The sequence below is a fragment of the Pituophis catenifer genome, unplaced genomic scaffold, assembly GCF_029215685.1.
Source record: "Pituophis catenifer annectens isolate HBS135680 unplaced genomic scaffold, rPitCat1.0.hap2 SCAF_12, whole genome shotgun sequence".
Taxonomy (NCBI): Eukaryota; Metazoa; Chordata; class Lepidosauria; order Squamata; family Colubridae; genus Pituophis; species Pituophis catenifer.
In genome coordinates, this window is record NW_027256892.1 from 10,229,292 (window position 1) to 10,247,816 (window position 18,525).

The 18,525-nt window shown below is 42.1% G+C and overlaps 2 protein-coding genes and 1 non-coding gene across 3 annotated transcripts; 1 reads left to right on the top strand and 2 right to left on the bottom strand.

Moving 5' to 3' along the window:
• Positions 1-1,696: 1,696 nt before the first annotated feature.
• On the bottom strand, positions 1,697-1,794 carry LOC139323335 (small nucleolar RNA U13). Its single transcript, XR_011600979.1, has one exon. It is a non-coding gene; the product is annotated as a small nucleolar RNA U13 (small nucleolar RNA).
• Positions 1,795-2,468: 674 nt separating this feature from the next.
• TTI2 (TELO2 interacting protein 2) lies at positions 2,469-10,249 on the top strand. The gene is made up of 7 exons (XM_070952337.1): positions 2,469-3,397; positions 5,021-5,207; positions 5,981-6,073; positions 7,046-7,233; positions 7,332-7,475; positions 8,124-8,286; positions 8,892-10,249. Exons 1-7 carry the CDS (start codon positions 2,736-2,738, stop codon positions 9,060-9,062), a joined length of 1,608 nt encoding a protein of 535 aa, XP_070808438.1. The 5' UTR covers positions 2,469-2,735; the 3' UTR covers positions 9,063-10,249.
• MAK16 (MAK16 homolog) lies at positions 9,194-17,340 on the bottom strand. Its single transcript, XM_070952339.1, has 10 exons — positions 17,276-17,340; positions 16,351-16,400; positions 15,203-15,312; positions 14,499-14,563; positions 13,713-13,864; positions 13,510-13,564; positions 12,512-12,586; positions 11,196-11,306; positions 9,772-9,828; positions 9,194-9,493 (listed from the first exon to the last, which is right to left on the bottom strand). Exons 1-10 carry the CDS (start codon positions 17,288-17,290, stop codon positions 9,299-9,301), a joined length of 885 nt encoding a protein of 294 aa, XP_070808440.1. The 5' UTR covers positions 17,291-17,340; the 3' UTR covers positions 9,194-9,298.
• Positions 17,341-18,525: the final 1,185 nt, after the last annotated feature.

The window sequence follows — 18,525 nt, forward strand, 5'->3', positions numbered from 1 at the left end:
GTAGGACAAAGGTATTTTCAGGCACATTTAAAGAGACATATCTACATTAAGCTGCTCCTTTTTTGGGGTGGGTGCCTACTATACATTGGAAGTACCTTGTTTCCTGCTGTGCAAAGCAGCAAATCCTAGAACAGTGCTCATGTTTAATTCAGACATGCATAATTATTTGCTATCCTTCACAACCAGATGACCAAATAAATATATACTCAAGATCACAGGGCAGAATCAGAAACCATATATCTTGAACTGCATTTTTTCTGTGTCTTGGGACAAAGGAACCACTTTTTTTAACAATGTTGCATTTGTACTCAGTGTTCTGTGCAGAACAATGAACTTGGCAAAAGTTAATGTCTTGTGTTATCCTCCCTAAAACTTCAGATAGACTTGATTGATCAATATCGCCTGGCCAAATATCAGCTCTCCCCTTCGTAATTGTTAGAACATCTAATGCAGATATCATGTCTTCAACACTTTTTCTGTTTAAATGTTGATGCTTTTCCTTCATTGCCTGCCACTTAAGTCTCTGGGTCGCCATAAGTTTTAATTGTTTTAAAGCAGCGGTCACCAAGTGGTGGCCAGTGGTCCATGAGAAAATTTTGGTGGTCCGCAGAAAAATTATTTGCATTTTTTATATTGCACTAAATCAGGGGTCCTCAAACTACAGCCCCTGGGACAGATACATGCAATGAACATTTGTGTTGCTACAGAGAGTCTCCCCCTTTGGGGTCTTTTTGTGTGGGTTGGAAAGGGACAGAATTTCCGACTTGGGATCTGCTTCAGCCTCCTGGTGCGGGGCTTTGGGCAAGGGCTGGAGGGAAGTACCGCTGGTGGCGAAGAGCCAGAGGACCTTGTTCCAGTGGGACTGCATCATGGCCTGGAACTGGCTGACCATCTCAGCCCACTGAGCATACAGGCACCTGTACCTGGCCTTGCACTCCCACAGGTCTTCCCTCTGATTGGAAAGCCTATGCTCGTAGTCCTCAGTGAGGTGCTTCTACTGAGCCTCCTTCTCAGTCAGATCCAATCTGAACTGAGCTGTTTTGCCAACTCTTTCTCGTGGTGGCTCCCTAGCTCCAACAACTGCTTCCTGTTGGGGCCCTAAGGAGCCCAGGCGAGGAGACAAGGAGTGGCTGGGGAGGGGGGTGAATAGAGGCTGGCGAAGCGCCCCTCCATGTGATTGACATCGAGTTGGCCACGCCCACCCAGTCACATGACCACCTAGCCATGCCCACCCAGCTGGTCATTAGGCAGATCATATTAGTGGTCCGCGGGATTTAAAATTATGAATTTAGTGGTCCCTGAGGGCCGAAAAGTTGGTGACCGCTGTTTTAAAGGATTCATATACTAAACACAAATAAATCATATAAAGATACCCAGTCATTTCCAGATTAAGCCACATTTGCAGCTTGGATTTACTGGCACCCATTGTGCTGAGAAAAGCCACAGCACAGCAGCCAAAAAAATCAACTAATTCACACACTAAAAGAAACAATAAGATGATGGACTCAACCACAACCAACCAAGTAATTTACACACTAAAAAAAATAATATGAAGTTGGATACAGTGCAAGCATCCATTCAAGCTGTTAAAACAAAGGGTTTAATATGCAACACAACCACAACTAACTCACATACTAAAAGAGACAATAACAAAAACACAACCCTATTCCATAACTAGAACAACTCTCTAGGTTCTGATCAGATGGGTACTGTGCCCCGTCGTAACATTTGGGACGGCACATCTCACGCATGCGCATGAACACCCCACTCATCATATGAAAGAACCTGAAGGATCGGAAAAACATTCTAAAACCACGCTAGCAAAGCCATGCCGCTGGCTTTCAGGTTATGATGAACCCGCTCTTAACCACTCTGTCCCAAATTTGGAATCTTGAGTTAAAAACACAAGCAGGGCCTCTTGGTTTCTCTCGTTGAGTCTTGGCGTTTCTTGTTTCCCCCACAGAAACCAATATCGGGCGCTCTCATTACATATGCTAATATATTCGCCGGCAGCCCCGCCTCCGGATACTCTTGGCAACGAGGGGTGCTGTTTTTCAGACAAGGGCTCAATGATTAAGGGAAAGCGGAAGTGTCAAACCTTTGCAGAGGAAATTCTGCAATAGAATCAGCTTCGACTGAGGAAAGCGACATAGGAAAACAGTCAGGAGAAAACGGCGGAGCCGCCGAGGAAACTTAGAGAAAATATAGACTGACTCAAAGTCACCCATTTCCGCTCAGATCCGAAAGCATATGTTTCGTCCGTTATGAGCCCCGATTCACGCAGAATGAAAAGAAAGCGCTTCTTTTCCTATGTTTTTGGTTTAAAGGAAAACACAGTTTCCGGTGGGCCCAAATTGTAGAACTACCGCTCCTCGGAGCCTCTTGACCGTTCACGTAACACTTTTTTCTGTACTTTCCTATGTCTGAGGAAAGAAGACCATATTTCCGCTTCCGGTGGAAAGCGGCAATCCCGATGGACTTCCGTTTTGCTGCAAGCGGGCTGCTTCTGCGGTTCGTTCCATGAGTCTCGTAGGGATTGGACCTCTCCGGCGTAATCGGCTTGAGTCCGGATGGCGCTGAGAACGGTTCGAATTGAAACCCAGGAAATCCAAAGAAGGAAGCCCGAACTTTAAAGTTTGGAGACAGCCGGGACTGTGAGGCGGGGACTCGGGAGGAGAATCAACGGGAGAGGCTGGGAGTCGGCGCTGGGGAGCGTGAGGCCTTCGCAGGCCGCTATGTCAGGGGACAAGGCCCGTCCCAGCCCTGCGGGGCAGCACCTCTCGGTGGGTCTTGCCACGGGGAACCTGGGGGACCCCGCTTCTTCCCCAGCAGAACAGGTTCTCCCCCGGTTCTTGCGGCTCTTTGGAAGCGGGGCTTCCTGCACAGCCAAGCTGGGGCTCGTCAGAGACCTTTCCGCCCTGCTGGACGCTGCGGACTCTCGGTGGCTGTTTGGGGCCGCTCCGGCCCTGCTTCAGGAACTGGTGGTTGCCCTGAGCCGCTACGCAGCGCCTCTCCAGTGGGAGCCACAGGGAGAAAGATCCCCCAGGGAAAACCCTTTTGGTGCAGCAGGAGCTGAGCGAGCAGTGGAAGTCAGCCTGGTTTTCTGCAACATCCTGGCCAAAGTAGAAGAGGCGAAAGACTTTGAGGGGTTGGACTCTGCAGTTACCAGTTCAATCCTTCACCAAGTGGCAGGACCCATCTTCATCTGCGCAGTGACCCATGGGGCAGAGAGGCCATGGACCCAGCCCAGGAGTCAGTGTGGGGCTCAGGAGCTCTTGGATGCTCTGTTGCGTGTTTTGGAGTATAAATCAATACCCGAGTTCCTCAGAGGCACACGTGAAGGTGAACGTGGCTGGTTTGTTGTGGTGATGCAGTGCCTGAAGCCAGAACTAACCAAGTGAGTGAGAGTGTTGATCTCTGAAAACAAAGATGTAGGTTCTATTGTAGCCTAAAATAAAGTCTGAAATGTCCTTCAGTACAGGTACAGTACAGGTCAAGGACTACCTGTAATCTTGTAATTGAACTTGACTGTGTGATTGAGCTTATAGATCAGGACACATCATTTGTATAGTTTTACTTTGAAAGAGACCACTGAGAAACCTTATGGGAGTGATGATTTAGGATTGGGAATATGCTATTTTCTCTGGTCTAGGATCATGTTTGCCTTCAAATGTTCTGCCAAAAATTATCTTCTTAAGAAGTGGATAGGGTCAGCGCTCAGAAGTGAATGTAATCAGAATAAATGGAGTTTTGATTTTAAACTGAAATAGGATGAGAAATTTCTAGATTGATAATACCACATGTAAAAAGGAATATTGCTGTTGAATATGTCAGCAGTGTTTCATAGTTGCTAAAAAGGCAAATGTGGTTTTATTCTGCATCAATACAAACAAAATTCACTTTATTTTCTGCAGTGGCTAAATAATATGGTCCCCTTTAAATACATTTTCAGAAAACTTCAGAGAAGCTGAAATAGGTTTAAAGAAGAGCAAAAAAAGGTGAACTCTGGACTAACAAAAAGAATGTCAGGCTTGGAAGCCATCTTTTGCATTAGGCCTTCAGACCTGCCACATTTACTATTGTGGGAAACAGGGAGGGGGGGGTTGTATGGAGCAGGGGTGATGTATAGTCATAATAACATTCCTTTCTCAGAAAGTCAAGAACAACTTGCCCTGGACCTGGGAGGCATCTCCAGTTGGGACGATGTTTGATTGGACCATGTGATGGACTTATGGGTGTTGGGCAGGGACTTGAACTTTTCTTTGGGTGGGGAAAACCTGGAAACTTTCAGATTCAGGTTTTCCCAGATGTGCCAATATGGTATCTCTAATAAAATATAACTTTGAGGAAACTCAGCCTTGGAGATTTATTTCGTTGGGGATGTTACTTAGAACCCTGACATAGAAATTGAGAAGTAGATGTTTAGGCTTGAGAAAATTCAATGAAGTTGGAATGCAATTGCATTCTCAAAGTACCTGAGGGAACATCATGCAGAGGTTCAAGACCTGTTCTATCTATCATTCCTAAAAGCAAGACCCAGAATAGTAAACTTAAGTTATAGAAAGGCAATATTGATTGTTAGAAAAATCTTCCAAATAATAAGAGCAATTTGACAGGTCATCCACTTACCAGGCAAAGTAGTGGACTATTTGGAGGGTGCATTGAAAAAGAGATTGTACAGAGATGATTTACAATAATCTGGTTTCTTTCATGCCTACTGTGAATTTGAAGTCCAATGAAATGAATTTCAAATAAGTAATTATTTGTTCTTCCTCTTGGCACCATTTTCACTTTCAAATGCAATGAAATCTATATAGAAGTAGTCCCACAAGGTAGAGTTTAGTTTTTTTGTTTTTTTTGTTTTAATTTGATTTATATGCCGCCCTTCTCCGGAGACTCAGTTCACTGACAAAATCAGCTTTCAAGAAAAATAGTCTCTGCCATCTCAGTTTAAAAGAATCATGTACTAAGGGGTGGGGAATTCTCTTTGTCTAACCCTTATTTTCTTTCTTTGATTCAGAGAAACATGGCAGTGTAACCCAGCAACAAAGTATGTGTTTTGCTTCGTGCTCCAGGAGATTCAGAGACCTTGGCTTGGTGATCACCTGGAAAAAGTTCTGCCACCTTCACTACTGCTGTCAGATGACTACCGAGTAGAAAATAAAATTCTGGGTGTACGGTGCCTACATCATATTATTCAAAATGTGGTAAGGAGAAACTGCATGCCTACACTATTTTGCCCTTCCCCTGCAAAAACATGCAGTGGCTATAGTCTCCTAAATTCTCTTCTCTCCAGACAGATAAATAAGATGGGGGAAATGGCTATTAAATCTCAGCTGATTAGAACAAAGAATTATTCTCCTATATCAGCCTGAAGCAGACACAACTAAAAACATTAAGGTGTCTTGAAAATTGTTTTATGACATTGAAATAGTAATGAGAATAAGCAGCATTAGACAGATAGGGTTAGCGTTAGGGTTAGTCTTTGATTTAAATCACTTATTCAACTCAGTTTTCAACATCCCTATTTCACTAACTCAGTCTTTGTGGAAAGGAGATGTTTATGGCTGCTTTTTTAGATTTAAATGGGGATAAACATGCATAGACAGGAGCTAATAAGTAGACAGTATTAATGGAGATAAATATTGTATTTATGCAGAAAAGAGATATATGCAATCTGATTATTTCCACATGCCTCTTCCTCCTAGGAACAGGAGTTTAAATAAGCAAAAGGGAAAACAATATGCAAAACCTAGCATATGAACCAATGCTCTTAAAACTGTTATATTAAAACCTCAGTTGTATGTTTAGTGCCTTCCTAGTCTTCTTCAATTTTAGCATAAATATAACAAAAAAGGAATGTTAGATGTGTATTTGCATGTACCTGTAAATTTCATAATGTCATAAAATGATTCTGTTGCATAACCCAGCTAAATATACCTCCAGCTGAGATAATCATATGGATGTACTCTTGTTGCAGCCAGCAGCTGTCCTCGGCCAATTTAACAGAGTTCAGGTTGTGTATCATGCTCTCTTTAACCATCTCTACAGCAGGGAGGCTCAACTTGTGCAGGTAATGTACAGCATAATCCTCTGCAAGTATTTATTCAAAAATAATTGTCATTGATTTTAGCTGGGCTCATTCCTTATCTAAACAACTCTAGAATTTCAACCTTAACTTTGCTTATACAAGCCATCCCATCTCAACATATTCCGGTCATAGAGAAATGATAAGTCTTTAGATTGCTGCTCTCTTCTCAACATCCCTATTTGAAAATGATTAATCCATATTTATCATATAATTGCTGTTGGGCTGAATTTGGACCCCTTGAAAGAAATGCCCTGCAACTCTGCTGTTCCTCTCTTGACATAAAACTTGCTTGTTCTTTTGGCTGCCCAGTTAATCAAGAGATGTACAGAGCATGGCATTCTCAAGACAAGGTCCACTATGGTGTTTGCTGAGGTGCAAAGCTGAATCTTGGATGAGAATGGAGAAGGCTCTTTTAGAAATCTTGCCATTGGTTTTTCTAGAATGGTAATGGTAGTTGTGCTCTTTTTTATTTTAAATTTTTGACTTTCCAGATTCTGTGAATTAAATCTGGGACTTTCTTCACATAAACATCTCCCTAAATGGAAAAGTAAGGAAGACAAGTATTTAAAATTCCACCTTCAAGTAAACCTTTGAGAATTATTTTACTTCTGGATAATTGTGATCAAGCCTGTGCAATAAAAACAGTGGCCGAGTTCACCCAAGGTGTATTTAATATAAATACTGTGTTTACCTGACTTATACTTATTACTTGGGCAAGTGTTTTGATTTTGCCAGATTCTGTACTGCATCTTCCAAGACAGCGCACATTAGCTCGAACATATAATTTCAACCACCTGCTAAGTATGTCAGGCTTAGAGGGTGACAAGCTAACTGAATATCATGGCAGGGAATCTCATGACAGAATAAAAGAAGAGAATTCACCTCTCAGCCACTCTTTCTGGACATCTGTCCCAAGCAGATGCTCAGATACAGCTGTTCTCATCCCTAACCCAGGTTGTGTTGCTGTGCATACTGGACGTGCTGCTAGTCTTGGAAAGAGCCCCACAGCAGTTGTCCCCTAAACCCCGACGTGTTACAGCCTCTGACAGAGTCCTCCAGCTGTTACTGACCCACATGGAAGCAGAGAGCCAGCTTTCTTTGCGGAGAATATATGCCAAGAGCCTGCCTGCCTTTGTTGAGAGGTAAAAAATGCCCCATCTATTCATCTTCATTGCTTGGTAAGGAGGGATGCCCTCTTGTCACATGGCTTCTAATTCTGAACCAATTTATCTTTTGAGAGGCTCGGCATCCGGATTGTTCATCATCTGAAGCGGCTGCAGCGAGTGATTGTGGGATACCTGGAAATCCCTGATGGACCAGAGGAAGCTGCTCGGATTGCAATGTTAGAAACACTGAAGTATACGATAGAGTACGCCTGGCCTAGGTATTTAAGAAGAGGCATGAACCCTAAAAGCTTTGGGTGCCTCCCTTACAGAGCCAGAGAAAATCGCCACAAAACTTGATAGATGTGTATATATGCATTGTATATCAGAAGGGGAGAATTGTGGAATAAATGCTCAGTAATCCTATGAGGCAGAAGCATTTGGGGTACAGTTCAGTGGGGAAAAAAGTCCCCAAACTGCTGCTTTAGAATCAAAGGGGCATTCATGCCAAGAAAACATGCTGAAAAGTAGATCCTTTTATTCCAGCTCAGTCAATCGGGGTCCCCAACCCTGGGCCCCAGCTATTGGGCCATGGCTATTCAGAACCAGGCCACGCAAGCATGCACTGAGATAAGTTGAGCTACGCAGGTGTGCATGCACACGCCAGCCTGCTGCTCACACAGCCCAGTTCCCCTCTCCTTCCCAGCTGGGTCACTAAGCCCCAGAGGTCGGGGATCGCTGCACTAAATAATTGGTCAAGGCTACAGTGGTTATCTTGACTATTATAATGGTCATAGGCCATCCTGTGTCAGTAGATCCCAGGCATGTAGCTTTTCCAGCTAGGTTGGATTTGGGTTCCCAGGTACACCAGGGGATCATTTGTCTCCAGAAATAGTCCTACCAACCAAATCTCCATCTTCCTGCCACAGAATGACTTGTCGTCTTGCTATAATTCTCAAGGCTTTGCTGAGGATGATGTGGGATGTGGTCACAGATAGGAGCACCATCCCTGAACCTGTGAAAGCAACTTTGCTTCAGAGAGCCACCAAATGCCTCCTCTTGTTGAATCACTGTTCCCAAGGACAGGTGAAGGTGAGCCAAGTTTCATTCCTAAGGTGAACCGAAGGTATGGAAAAAGCAACTTAGGTTTTCAACAGAAGAGAAGGAAACTTTGGGGGATAAGTTTGATTTGTATATCTATTTGCTAAGAGTTGATCTAACATGCTCAGAATTCCTCTCATTTTGTAGAAGTCTAAATATACACATCTATTAAAAACCCATTTAGAAGCATTCTTAATATTCTCCTTATTTGAACTTGCAAAGGGACCTCAGGATATTTTTCCTGGTCTTAAAAAATGTCCCTCCCCTCCCTCCGGAAGGTATCTCTTCCAGGGCACAGCCTGGTAAGATGACAAGAATTCAGGACAGAAAGCATGAAATCTAATGTGAGAGCATAGACAGTTATAAACTAAGTCAGTATTTTTCAAACTTTGGCAACTCTTAAGATATGAGAACTTGAACTTCCAGAACTCTTCATCTCCACCAGCATGGGGAATTCTGGGAGTTTGAAGTCCATCCATCTTTTAAAGTTACGAAGTCTGAAAAGTTTATCAGTGATCTAAGTGTGTGATGCTGCCTGGGAAACAAACAGGACAGAGCAAAAAGCAATAGATAATCTCTTCCTCCTTCTCTGCCAGGTCCTATTGCAAGGAGTCTACCAAAGCTGTGAAAATGAACACCTCAAGGAATGCCTACAGCAAATACAAGAGGATCCTGTCACAAGTTTGTCTGCTGAAAAACTCCAGAGAGATGTTGGTGAAGGGGATGCCTGTTTTTTGAACCTGGACGGAAAAACTTCAGTTTTTTAAGAATGAGAGAATGTTCTTGCTCTTCAACAGTAACAGTAAAAGAAAATAACTTTTTTTTTTTTTTTTTGCACGTCTGCTTGTTGGGAAGGACAGCAGAAGCAAATACTAAAAACAGAAAGCCACTGACTCACTTGTTCTAGTTTGCTTATTCCTTCATCTTTTATACAAAAAGCCTCCAGGCAGTTCCATGGTGAAGACATGTACAATTATTTCACAGTCCAAGTATTTTTTTGTCCTCAACTCCCAAGTAATGTCTCTTTGGACTTGGACAGAGGTTCCACTTCCTGCTCGTACTCTATTTCAACATAAGCTCGTTTCTGCCTAAATGGCCCTTTCAGTGGAGTTTTCCCCTTAGACTTGGGTTCTAATTCTTTCTCTTCCTCCTCGCTGCATGTCGCCTCCTCGCTACTTGACTCCAGTTTATCCATTTCCTTCAATAGAAAAAAAAATGGAAGGTTAGAAACACAGGGAGGCAATCCAAACACATTTTACTTACTCCCAACACTGTATATTTCCTTGCTGCCAACATTCTCCACCAAATGGCTGCACTGCAGGAACTACCAATTCTGAAAGTCATTGCTTTCAATTTGAGGTCTCTTTGATCCCCAGAGACAATAAGATTAACATTAAAATTACTTCATTGCTGTTCTTGGATGATCTTGGCGTCTTATAAATTGTTGAATTGCAATCTTCAATGGGCTGCACTTACCTCAAAATCGCTGAGATCACTCTCATCAACTTCTACATATTCCCTCTTGTTCAAATCCTACAAGGAAAGCATAAAAAAAGATAACTGATCCACAGAGCAGTAGCACTTGTTCATGTATAACAACCATTCCTTTCTCTGTTCATATCTTGATTTGTTATCTCTGTCATCTTTGTTCTCATTTTCTGTTGTTTTCTTGTATTTTTTTAACAATTTGTAAACCACTAAAAAGCAAAATATTTTTTACTAGGACTTATGGACAGTCAACTAGAAAAGTCTCATGGACCAGTTTTATATATAGTATACAGCTGTTACATGCACAAAGATGGAAGACTCCAGACATATCCATAATGAAGATGGCTGAGTATGCAGAGATGGCTAAATTGACTTGTTTAAGTAGAACTACAGTTACTTTTGTAAAAGGCTGGAAACTATGGACTTTTTGCTGAAAATCAATAAAAATGAAATGAAACTGAAATGATTTTTGGTTTAAAAGGTCCATTTATGGGGGGAAAGAACCACAAAATGTGATTTGGAATAGTGGAGATGGCAATTACTATGAAGACACTTATTTAAATACCTTTTTTTCTTTCTCTTTTGTTCTTTTACATTTTACTTTCTCTTCCTACCTTTTATATTTCTAGTTGTTTAAACTTATGTAAAATCTTATGATAAAATTTTTAAAGAATAATTTGTAAACCATCCAGAATTGCTCAGAATCAGGTAGCATATAAATGTAATGTTGCTTATTGATTTATTTAATATGGGAATATTTATGGATTTTCCTACCTTTTATGTTTCTGTAGTTTTTTAAACATGTAACATTTTTAATAATAAAAATTACTTAAAAACAATTTGTAAGCCCCCCCCCCCGCCCTGTTGCTCAGAATCAGGCAGCATATAAATTTTATTTGATATTTCAACCCCCAATTCCCAGCCTTCAAGGAAGGAAATAGGAGCATCTTTGTGGACACCTCATTTGGGGAAGCAGGATGCATCAAGTTAATTAACCTGCTGTACTGCAGCCATTATGAAGCTTGGCTTTTTTAACACAATCTAAAGTTCTGGGTTAGCCATAAAGTAGGGCCCCAGACACTATTCTACCATCTTACCCTCCTCTGAAGTGCCAAGTTAGGACTACAGATCCTAGAATCCCCAGACAGATTATCTCTGCCTTCTGGGGGGTGCAATCCTAATTGGTGGAAACTTTATATTTACTGACTGGATGTTTATTCTTTCTGTTACTCTCAGTAAGACCTCCCAACAGAAGAGCAGATTATGACGACGATGCAATAGAAAGCTGTACATTGTAGACTTTTTTTCCTTCAATACATGCAATCCCCCACTGCTGCAGGTACATATATGTGTTCAGCACTCTTCCCCATCCACTGGTTGAAGAAAATCAGCAAGAATTTTAAAAGCTTTACTTGTTCCTCCTCTGCCTCTTTCTCCACCTCTGAGTCACTTTCGCTTTCAGCTTCGTGCTGCTTCAGAGCTTTGTCAAAAGCATGGATGGGGAAGTTGTAGATATCGCCGTACTAATGAAAATGTCAAGAACAGGAACACGTTAAGACAACTTCCGAAGATCTGTAACAGTGCTAATTTCCACTGAAGTCACTTTAGAATGCATTGCTGCATCTTGCCTTATAGTGAAGCTTTGATTTAAGGCAGGGGTGTCAAACTCGTGGCGTCACGTGATGTATCGGGACTTTTTCCCCCTTCACTAAACCGGGCAGGGGTGAGGCCAACACATGACGCATCCGGCCCGTGAGTTTGACAGCCCTGATTTAAGGGATTGAGGGGACCCACTATTCTCAGATGTTTGTTAAATCATAAGTTACATCCTTCACAATGATCTTCATAAATCAAATAGCCTAAAATTAACTGCTTCACCTGGTCTATCTACTTTGACAATAAGATTGGTTCTCCATATGGTAATTTCTAAAGGTTAACTATATGTTTCATACTTTTTTTTTCTTTTATGTATCCTTTATTGGAGGGTTTTGGAATCCTGAATAGATTCGCCACCACTATATCTTAACTCTTTTATTTCTCTAACAACTAACAGCAGGGGTGTCAAACTCAAAGCCCGGGGGCCAGATCTGGCCCGTGGGGTGCTTAGATCTGGCCCACAGGGCCGCCCTGGAAACAGCGAAGGAACGGCCTGCAGTGTCTCTGTCAGAGAAAATGTAGCTTGCGAAGGCTCCGTTTTCACTGGCAGAGGATTACAAGAGGCCATCACAGCCGAAAATGGAGATCAAGGGCCACGGGTGGCACTCCCAAGCTCTGTTTTTGCTGGCAGAGGGTTGCAGGTTGTCGCAGCCAAAACAGAACTTGGGAGCCTGTTTTCGCTGGCAGAGCGCTCAGGCCACCACAGACACCCCCAACACAAGTGATGTTGGCCACACCGACACTGGCCATGCCCATCCTGGCCCCCCAAGGCCAAACACAACCCTGATATGGCCTTCAATGAAATTGAGTTTTGACACCCCTGACTTAGAGGAAGCCTGGGAATCTCCAGTCCAGACTACTTGCCAGCTGTTGAGTAAACTCTTCCTGAATTCCAGGGATTATTTTCTGCTCCCTCTCAGAATCTGTTGCTTAAGCTAAATATCACAATTCAGCTCTTGCCTCTGAGACATAAAGGCCAGAGCAGATAAGCTACCTGAGTGCCTTTCCTCCACACTATGTAAATGGCCTGGCAACCCAACTCCTTTTTGATCTTCCTGCTAAGAGATCATACCGTATCTTGCTTGAGTCTCTCCAGTAATTCCTTTTCAATTGCATTGTCCAGCTGAGCAGCAATTAAGGCTTTTTCCTAGTAGACAAAAACGAACAAGTCAACGGGACAGTGGAAGATGAAATACAGTACTATGTGAGAATGGGTTGGTTCCTTCCATCCTCCTCAAAAAAAAAAAAAAAAGGCTTTTCCAAAGGCCATTTTTTTAAAAAAAAAACTTTAGCGTCATGCATATGTACTTTTGGTTATCATGCTCAATACAACTCCGTATAAACAGATACATTCCAAAGGGGTGGACAGGGTGAAATCTTAGCGCTCTAAACTGGAACATCATCTGAGGATTTGTTCATCAAGTAGGCGAACTCCTGGAGTTTATGGGGCAAGGGTGTCCACTAGGTGCCAGCATCCAGAGCTTATGGTCAAAATGTTGCAACAACTAAAAACAGCAGCAGAGCCTGGGAATTTCTACAGGGGCTGCTTTGAGAGCCAAAACAGCAAAGCCTTGCTGGCGCAGCAGACTAAAGTACTATTAAGTAGCACCAGCTGCCTGCAATTACTGCAAGTCCAAATCTCACCAGGCTCAAGGTTGACTCAGCCTTCCATCCTTTCGAGGTAGGTAGAATGAGGACCCGGATTGTGGGGGCAATAAGCTGGCTTATTGTATAAAAACAAACACCGCTTGGGGGGGCCGAAAGCCCTACTAGGCAGGTATATACAAAAGTATGAAGGCTATTGCTTAACGCATTGTAAGCCGCCCTGAGTCTCCGGAAAAGGGCGGCATATAAATCGAAGAAAGAAAGAAAAGAAAGAAAGAAAGAAAGAAAGAAAGAAAGAAAGAAAGAAAGAAAGAAAGAAGAAAGAAAGAAAGAAAGAAAAGAAAGAAAGAAAGAAAGAAAGAAAGAAAGAAAGAAAGAAAGAAAGAAAGAAAGAAGAAAGAAAGAAAGAAAGAAAGAAAGAAAGAAAGAAAGAGAGGAATCTGTGTGCCAGATAAGGTGTTTTACCTCTCGTCTTTTTTCACGCCTTTCAATCTTTTTGCTTAACGGAACAAGTTTCCTCCTGAAAGAGACAGATGTTGTCGATAGAACAGATGTCAAACAAACCAGGTGTCAAGAAGCTGCAGCTCTCTCAGGCCAGCAACAGGCCTGTCTCACACTTATAGCGGTAACCCCTGCTGAACTGGACAAGCCTAGGCAACGCCACTTACTGCCTCTTCAGTGTCAGCTTGCGGATTCGGATCAGGTACTGGGTGATCTTGGTAAAGCGCTGCTTGCATTTGTGCCGGATGAAGCGAGGCCAGTAGATGAGATTCTCATCAATCTCCTCTAATGCTTTCTCGTAGTTTTTGCTCAATCGGACCTGCCAGAAATGAAAGAAGAGGAGGCATGCAGCAAAGAGCCATGGTGGCGCAGTAGTTGGAATGCAGTATTGCAGGCTGACTCTCTGCCTACTGCCAGGAATTTGATTCTGACTGGCTCAAAGTTGACTCTGTCTTTTATCTTTCCAAGGTCAGTAAATTGAGGACCCAGACTGATGGGGGCAATATGCTGACTCTGTAAACCAGTTAGAGAAGGCTGTAAAGCACTATGAAGTGGTATATAGGTATGTATAAGTGCTATTGCTATTTCTGAGAAAGGGCAACACTAAAACCTGAAGCAGAATGAGTATCTACAATATCAGCAGGAAGCAGGAGAACATTATTTTTTTAGAGATGGGACAACAGGAAGTAAATAAGGGTCACATACACACCATAGATTTGTGTGCATCAACATTAACTTTCACAGAAATACCGATGGTCGATATATTTTCCAAGTCAATAATGCCAGCAATCAGATCCCTACAACTGGACACTTCTTCATGCTTTCTTTACTGAATATCTTTTTTTAAAAAAAGGCTATCATTGTCTACAGGGGTAGTCAGTCCCAACTGTAAACTTAAAAGGAATTTTTTAAAAGATCCCAAATTCAGTCCTGGCACATACAAAAGAACTTACTCGTTCCCAGAGCCGATTGGGAAAAGCAGACCGTTCAATGGTCTTCATGTAAAGGTAACATTGTCCTAAAACATGAGCAAAAATAAGCAGTGATATGAAACATTTTGCCACATTCTTACTTACAGATAACAAGCTATCTGCCCCCAAAAGCATTAACCCGTACATTCTACAGGTTCCTGTGATTGATGCTCACAACATCCCAGCCTTTTCCCAGGAAATTATCTTCAGGGTAAATGCCTTATTCTGGGCTCCATCAATTAAAGAATGCCATCAATTTGGACCTCAGAAGTGCACCTTCTCTGTCACGGCACCTGCCATCTGGAATGAGTTTCCCCCTGAGATTTAAAGAGGTCACACCCTGCTGGTATTTCAAAGGGCCTTAAAAGACCTGGCTCTTCAGCCAGGCTTTTGGTGAGGACAACTGACATCCCTTTCTTTCTTTTCCTTGTTCCCTTTCATGTTTGTTTCCTTTCCTATCTTTTGTCTTGAACTGTTTCTGTATTTTTGTATTATTCTTTGTTATTAACAGCAGTAATCACCCAGTCACTGTCAGCATGTAAATTCGTATACTATTATTGCTTTTGCAGCAATCTAAGTTGCCGTTTAATTTTCTTTCAAATCTTACTGTTGATGGACCTTAACAAGTCCTGCTCTATTAAAGCAAAAATACTATGATATTGAAAAGCCACAGTAAGAACACTTACCTTTCTCTTCCTTAACAGTAGCATATTGACTGTTGGCTAAGGGACAGGATGAGCGATTGCACAGGCCTGTTATATTATATTCATTTCGGCAAAAGCTCTGAGTTTTTGTTCTGTAAAGGGAAAAGTTGTAAAGGTAGTCCCTTTTAAATACCATGCATTATTTCTCATCTTCATTATTGAATATTACCACAGAATCACTAGGCCTAATAACAAATTGCAATCCAGGTGCTTTGGGACTGCAATATCCAAAATCCCCATGGTCCAAATGCACCTTTGTATATAGGAAGAATGCCAAGAAAAATAAATCCTTAAAAATTCACTACTGCTCCCTATGTAGATATACTGTAATTTGAGTAATGCAAAAACACGATTTCTGGATAGTACAAAGATTCTAAAAGGTAAGTGTCCTCAGGTCCCAGTCCTGCCTTTCTACAATTTCTTCAGCAACATAATGAAAGTGGTTTAGCATTACATTCCTCCAGGATGTTTTAAAACTCTCCATTTCAGCAAACCACCCTGGAATTCACAAGCAGTCTCCCATACAAGTCCTGACCAAGGCTGGCCTTGCTTACTGTGTAAAATCAGTCAAAGTGGGCTAGGTGTTGCTTTGAGATATGGCATTAAGGATTCTACTCAACTGCAAACAGATATTTCTGGGCTGAGATGAGCTGAGGTGATTCAGCAGTTAAAGAATGCAGTATTGCAGGTTAATTCTGCAGATTGACAGCCATTAGATCCTGACCAGTTCAAGGTTGACTCGGCCTTCCATCCTTCTGAGGTTGGTAAAATGAGGACTCAGATTGTTGGGGGAAATATGCTGACCCTATAAACCGCTTAGAGAAGGCTGTAAAGGACTATGAAACAGTCTGTGCTATTGCTGATAATTTTTATAACAGTCTCCTTACAAGCATGCTGTTTGAGGAAAATGTGAGTGAATTCATTATTCAAATTCATTGTACAAAAAAATCCAGCCCAAGAGAAAACCACCTGGAGTGTCTCAAATGTTCTGACCATAAATCTCATAAAACCTAATCACTGGCATGGCGCCTGAGATAGATCAATCATGTAATCCAGAACATTAGAAGACACTAGTTATCTTCCCTTCAGTTTTAACCCTTGAATTCAGCATATATAGTAAAAATACTCACTTGATCTTAAACGAGCAGAACTGTTTATTTCCAAGAGTATCCCAAACAATCTAAGAGGAAAAGACAGTGTTACTGATTCTTCCCATTCTTTTCAACTGAAAACGTAGACATCTTGGTGAGGTTCTTTTGGTGAACCAAACAAATTATCTTTTAACAATGATGCACACTTGATGCCATTGTTTTAGTTTACCGATTTTCATCTTACATTAGCTACCTTGGGCACTCTACTAATAGGGACATACAATTTCCTTAATAAAATAGCAGGAAGATGTCATGTGGCTACAACATTATTCAAGCAGAACAACGAAGCAATGCAGTTCTAGGGATCTACCGTATTAGTATATTAAAATACATATGTTGTATGCAATTGGCAATATGTACAACAGGGAGCAATATAGACTAAAAGGCCATCAAAGCAAGCATATATAAAGCATATCTGTACCTTATATAGTTGAGCTTTCTATTGAAATGTAAACATGTTTTGCCTTTTTTGTCTTTTGTCTTCAAATTTCCACACACACATTCTGGTTGCTCTTCTTTCCTCTCCTCTCCTCTCCACACCCAGATCTTAATGCTAGAGTCAGGTATACAGCAATAGCATTCTGTACATGCTTAGAGTTAGTGTCTACACCCAGACCCTAATGCTGGAGTCGTGGATAAAACCGTACATGCTACCGCATTCTCTTCTCTTGAGGCTGTAGTTAGGAAGAATAGGGCTCTTGGCAAGTACTCGCCCTAAAAGCTCAATGCAGCCCAGGCGCGTCCAGCCTCAACAAGCTCCGCTCCCACGTGGAAGGAGGAAGCCCATCTGGGAGCGACAGCGCAGCTGGCGGTCCCCGTAGCCTCCGAACGGAACCACGTCCGTTTCCCACAATAACTCCTCCCCGCCCACCCGGGATCTCCGGTCACCTCTCCCCCAACTCACGTCGTCTGAATGCATCTCACCGCCGCGAAGCAACCGCGTCCGGAAGACGAGGATGGAAGCCTGGACGCGGAAATCTCGCGAGAACTCAGAAGGCAAACTCCGCGAGGCAGGGCGACGACTGCGCATGCTCCACCATAGATTTTGGAAGACGTGCGCGCCGTGGTGCACGGGTGGGTTCAGTGGAACTTTATCCTGCTCGCTTCTTCCCCTATTAGAAATCAGTTCTATTGATTTTCGCCCACCTTGGGGCCTTATCTCCCCTGACAAAAAAAATCTATTTAAGGCATCTCATATTAAATTAAAGACACTTCTTTTTCTTAACTTGGGGTTAATTTTATGCCAGGATAAGATGAAAACATTACTTGAAAGTCGCTTCAGAGAGATGGATGGAAAAAGCAGACTGGGGCACATTCATGTTCCTGGTTAGGAGTGAGGATGTCTGAATAGAGCTTGTTCTTGGAAAGATGCAAAAGAGATATCCAAAGCCTTCCAAAACTGGGCAGAGAAGAAAGCTATCTAGGATTGTATAATTGGATGGGTTTTTTTTTAATTTCAGGAACAAACAATATATTTTAAAAATCCCATGGTTGAGAAGTCAAAATGCATGTTTGGGGGTGGGGTGTGTGTGGAAATAAAGCACACCACTTCCATATTGTTTGCAAGAATATTATATAGAGATGTTTATGCAGTCAGCATTGGAGCTTGACTCACCTTTCATCTTTCCATTATAAATCTTGTTTTGTGACAATTGAGACCAGCCTCAGTCATTAAGCAAAGAAGTCATGAAGTGAAAATGCTTCTGTGCTTATGATCTGACTTCAGCTTTCCTTTGCTTTAGAGTCCTGCGAAAGTTGTAAGAGGGACGTTTGGTCATAAAGTTACCTTTTCATCAATATTATAAATGTAAATGGTCACTAAATGAGGCAATTGCTAAACAAGGATGATTTGCATAGGAAACATGAGAGGCCCAATGCTCTTTCTGTGTTTGGCCACTGGGGATGGCAGAAATCCTTGCAGTGGCTTCTCCTGCTTAGAGTTACTAACTGTCTGATAAAAAGAGTCCATGTATCCGGCAGGTATAGCTTCAAAATCAAACATTGTCCAACTTTTTGAATATCAAGCTGCCTTTTCTCTGAGGGGCAAATCTTTCTTAATTAGTGATAAGGCACTTTAATACTGTAAGTGACCTTAATTCAAGGGGTCTTTAGTGCTCTCTGAGCTTGGTTATTTTCTTGCAAACGTTCATTATC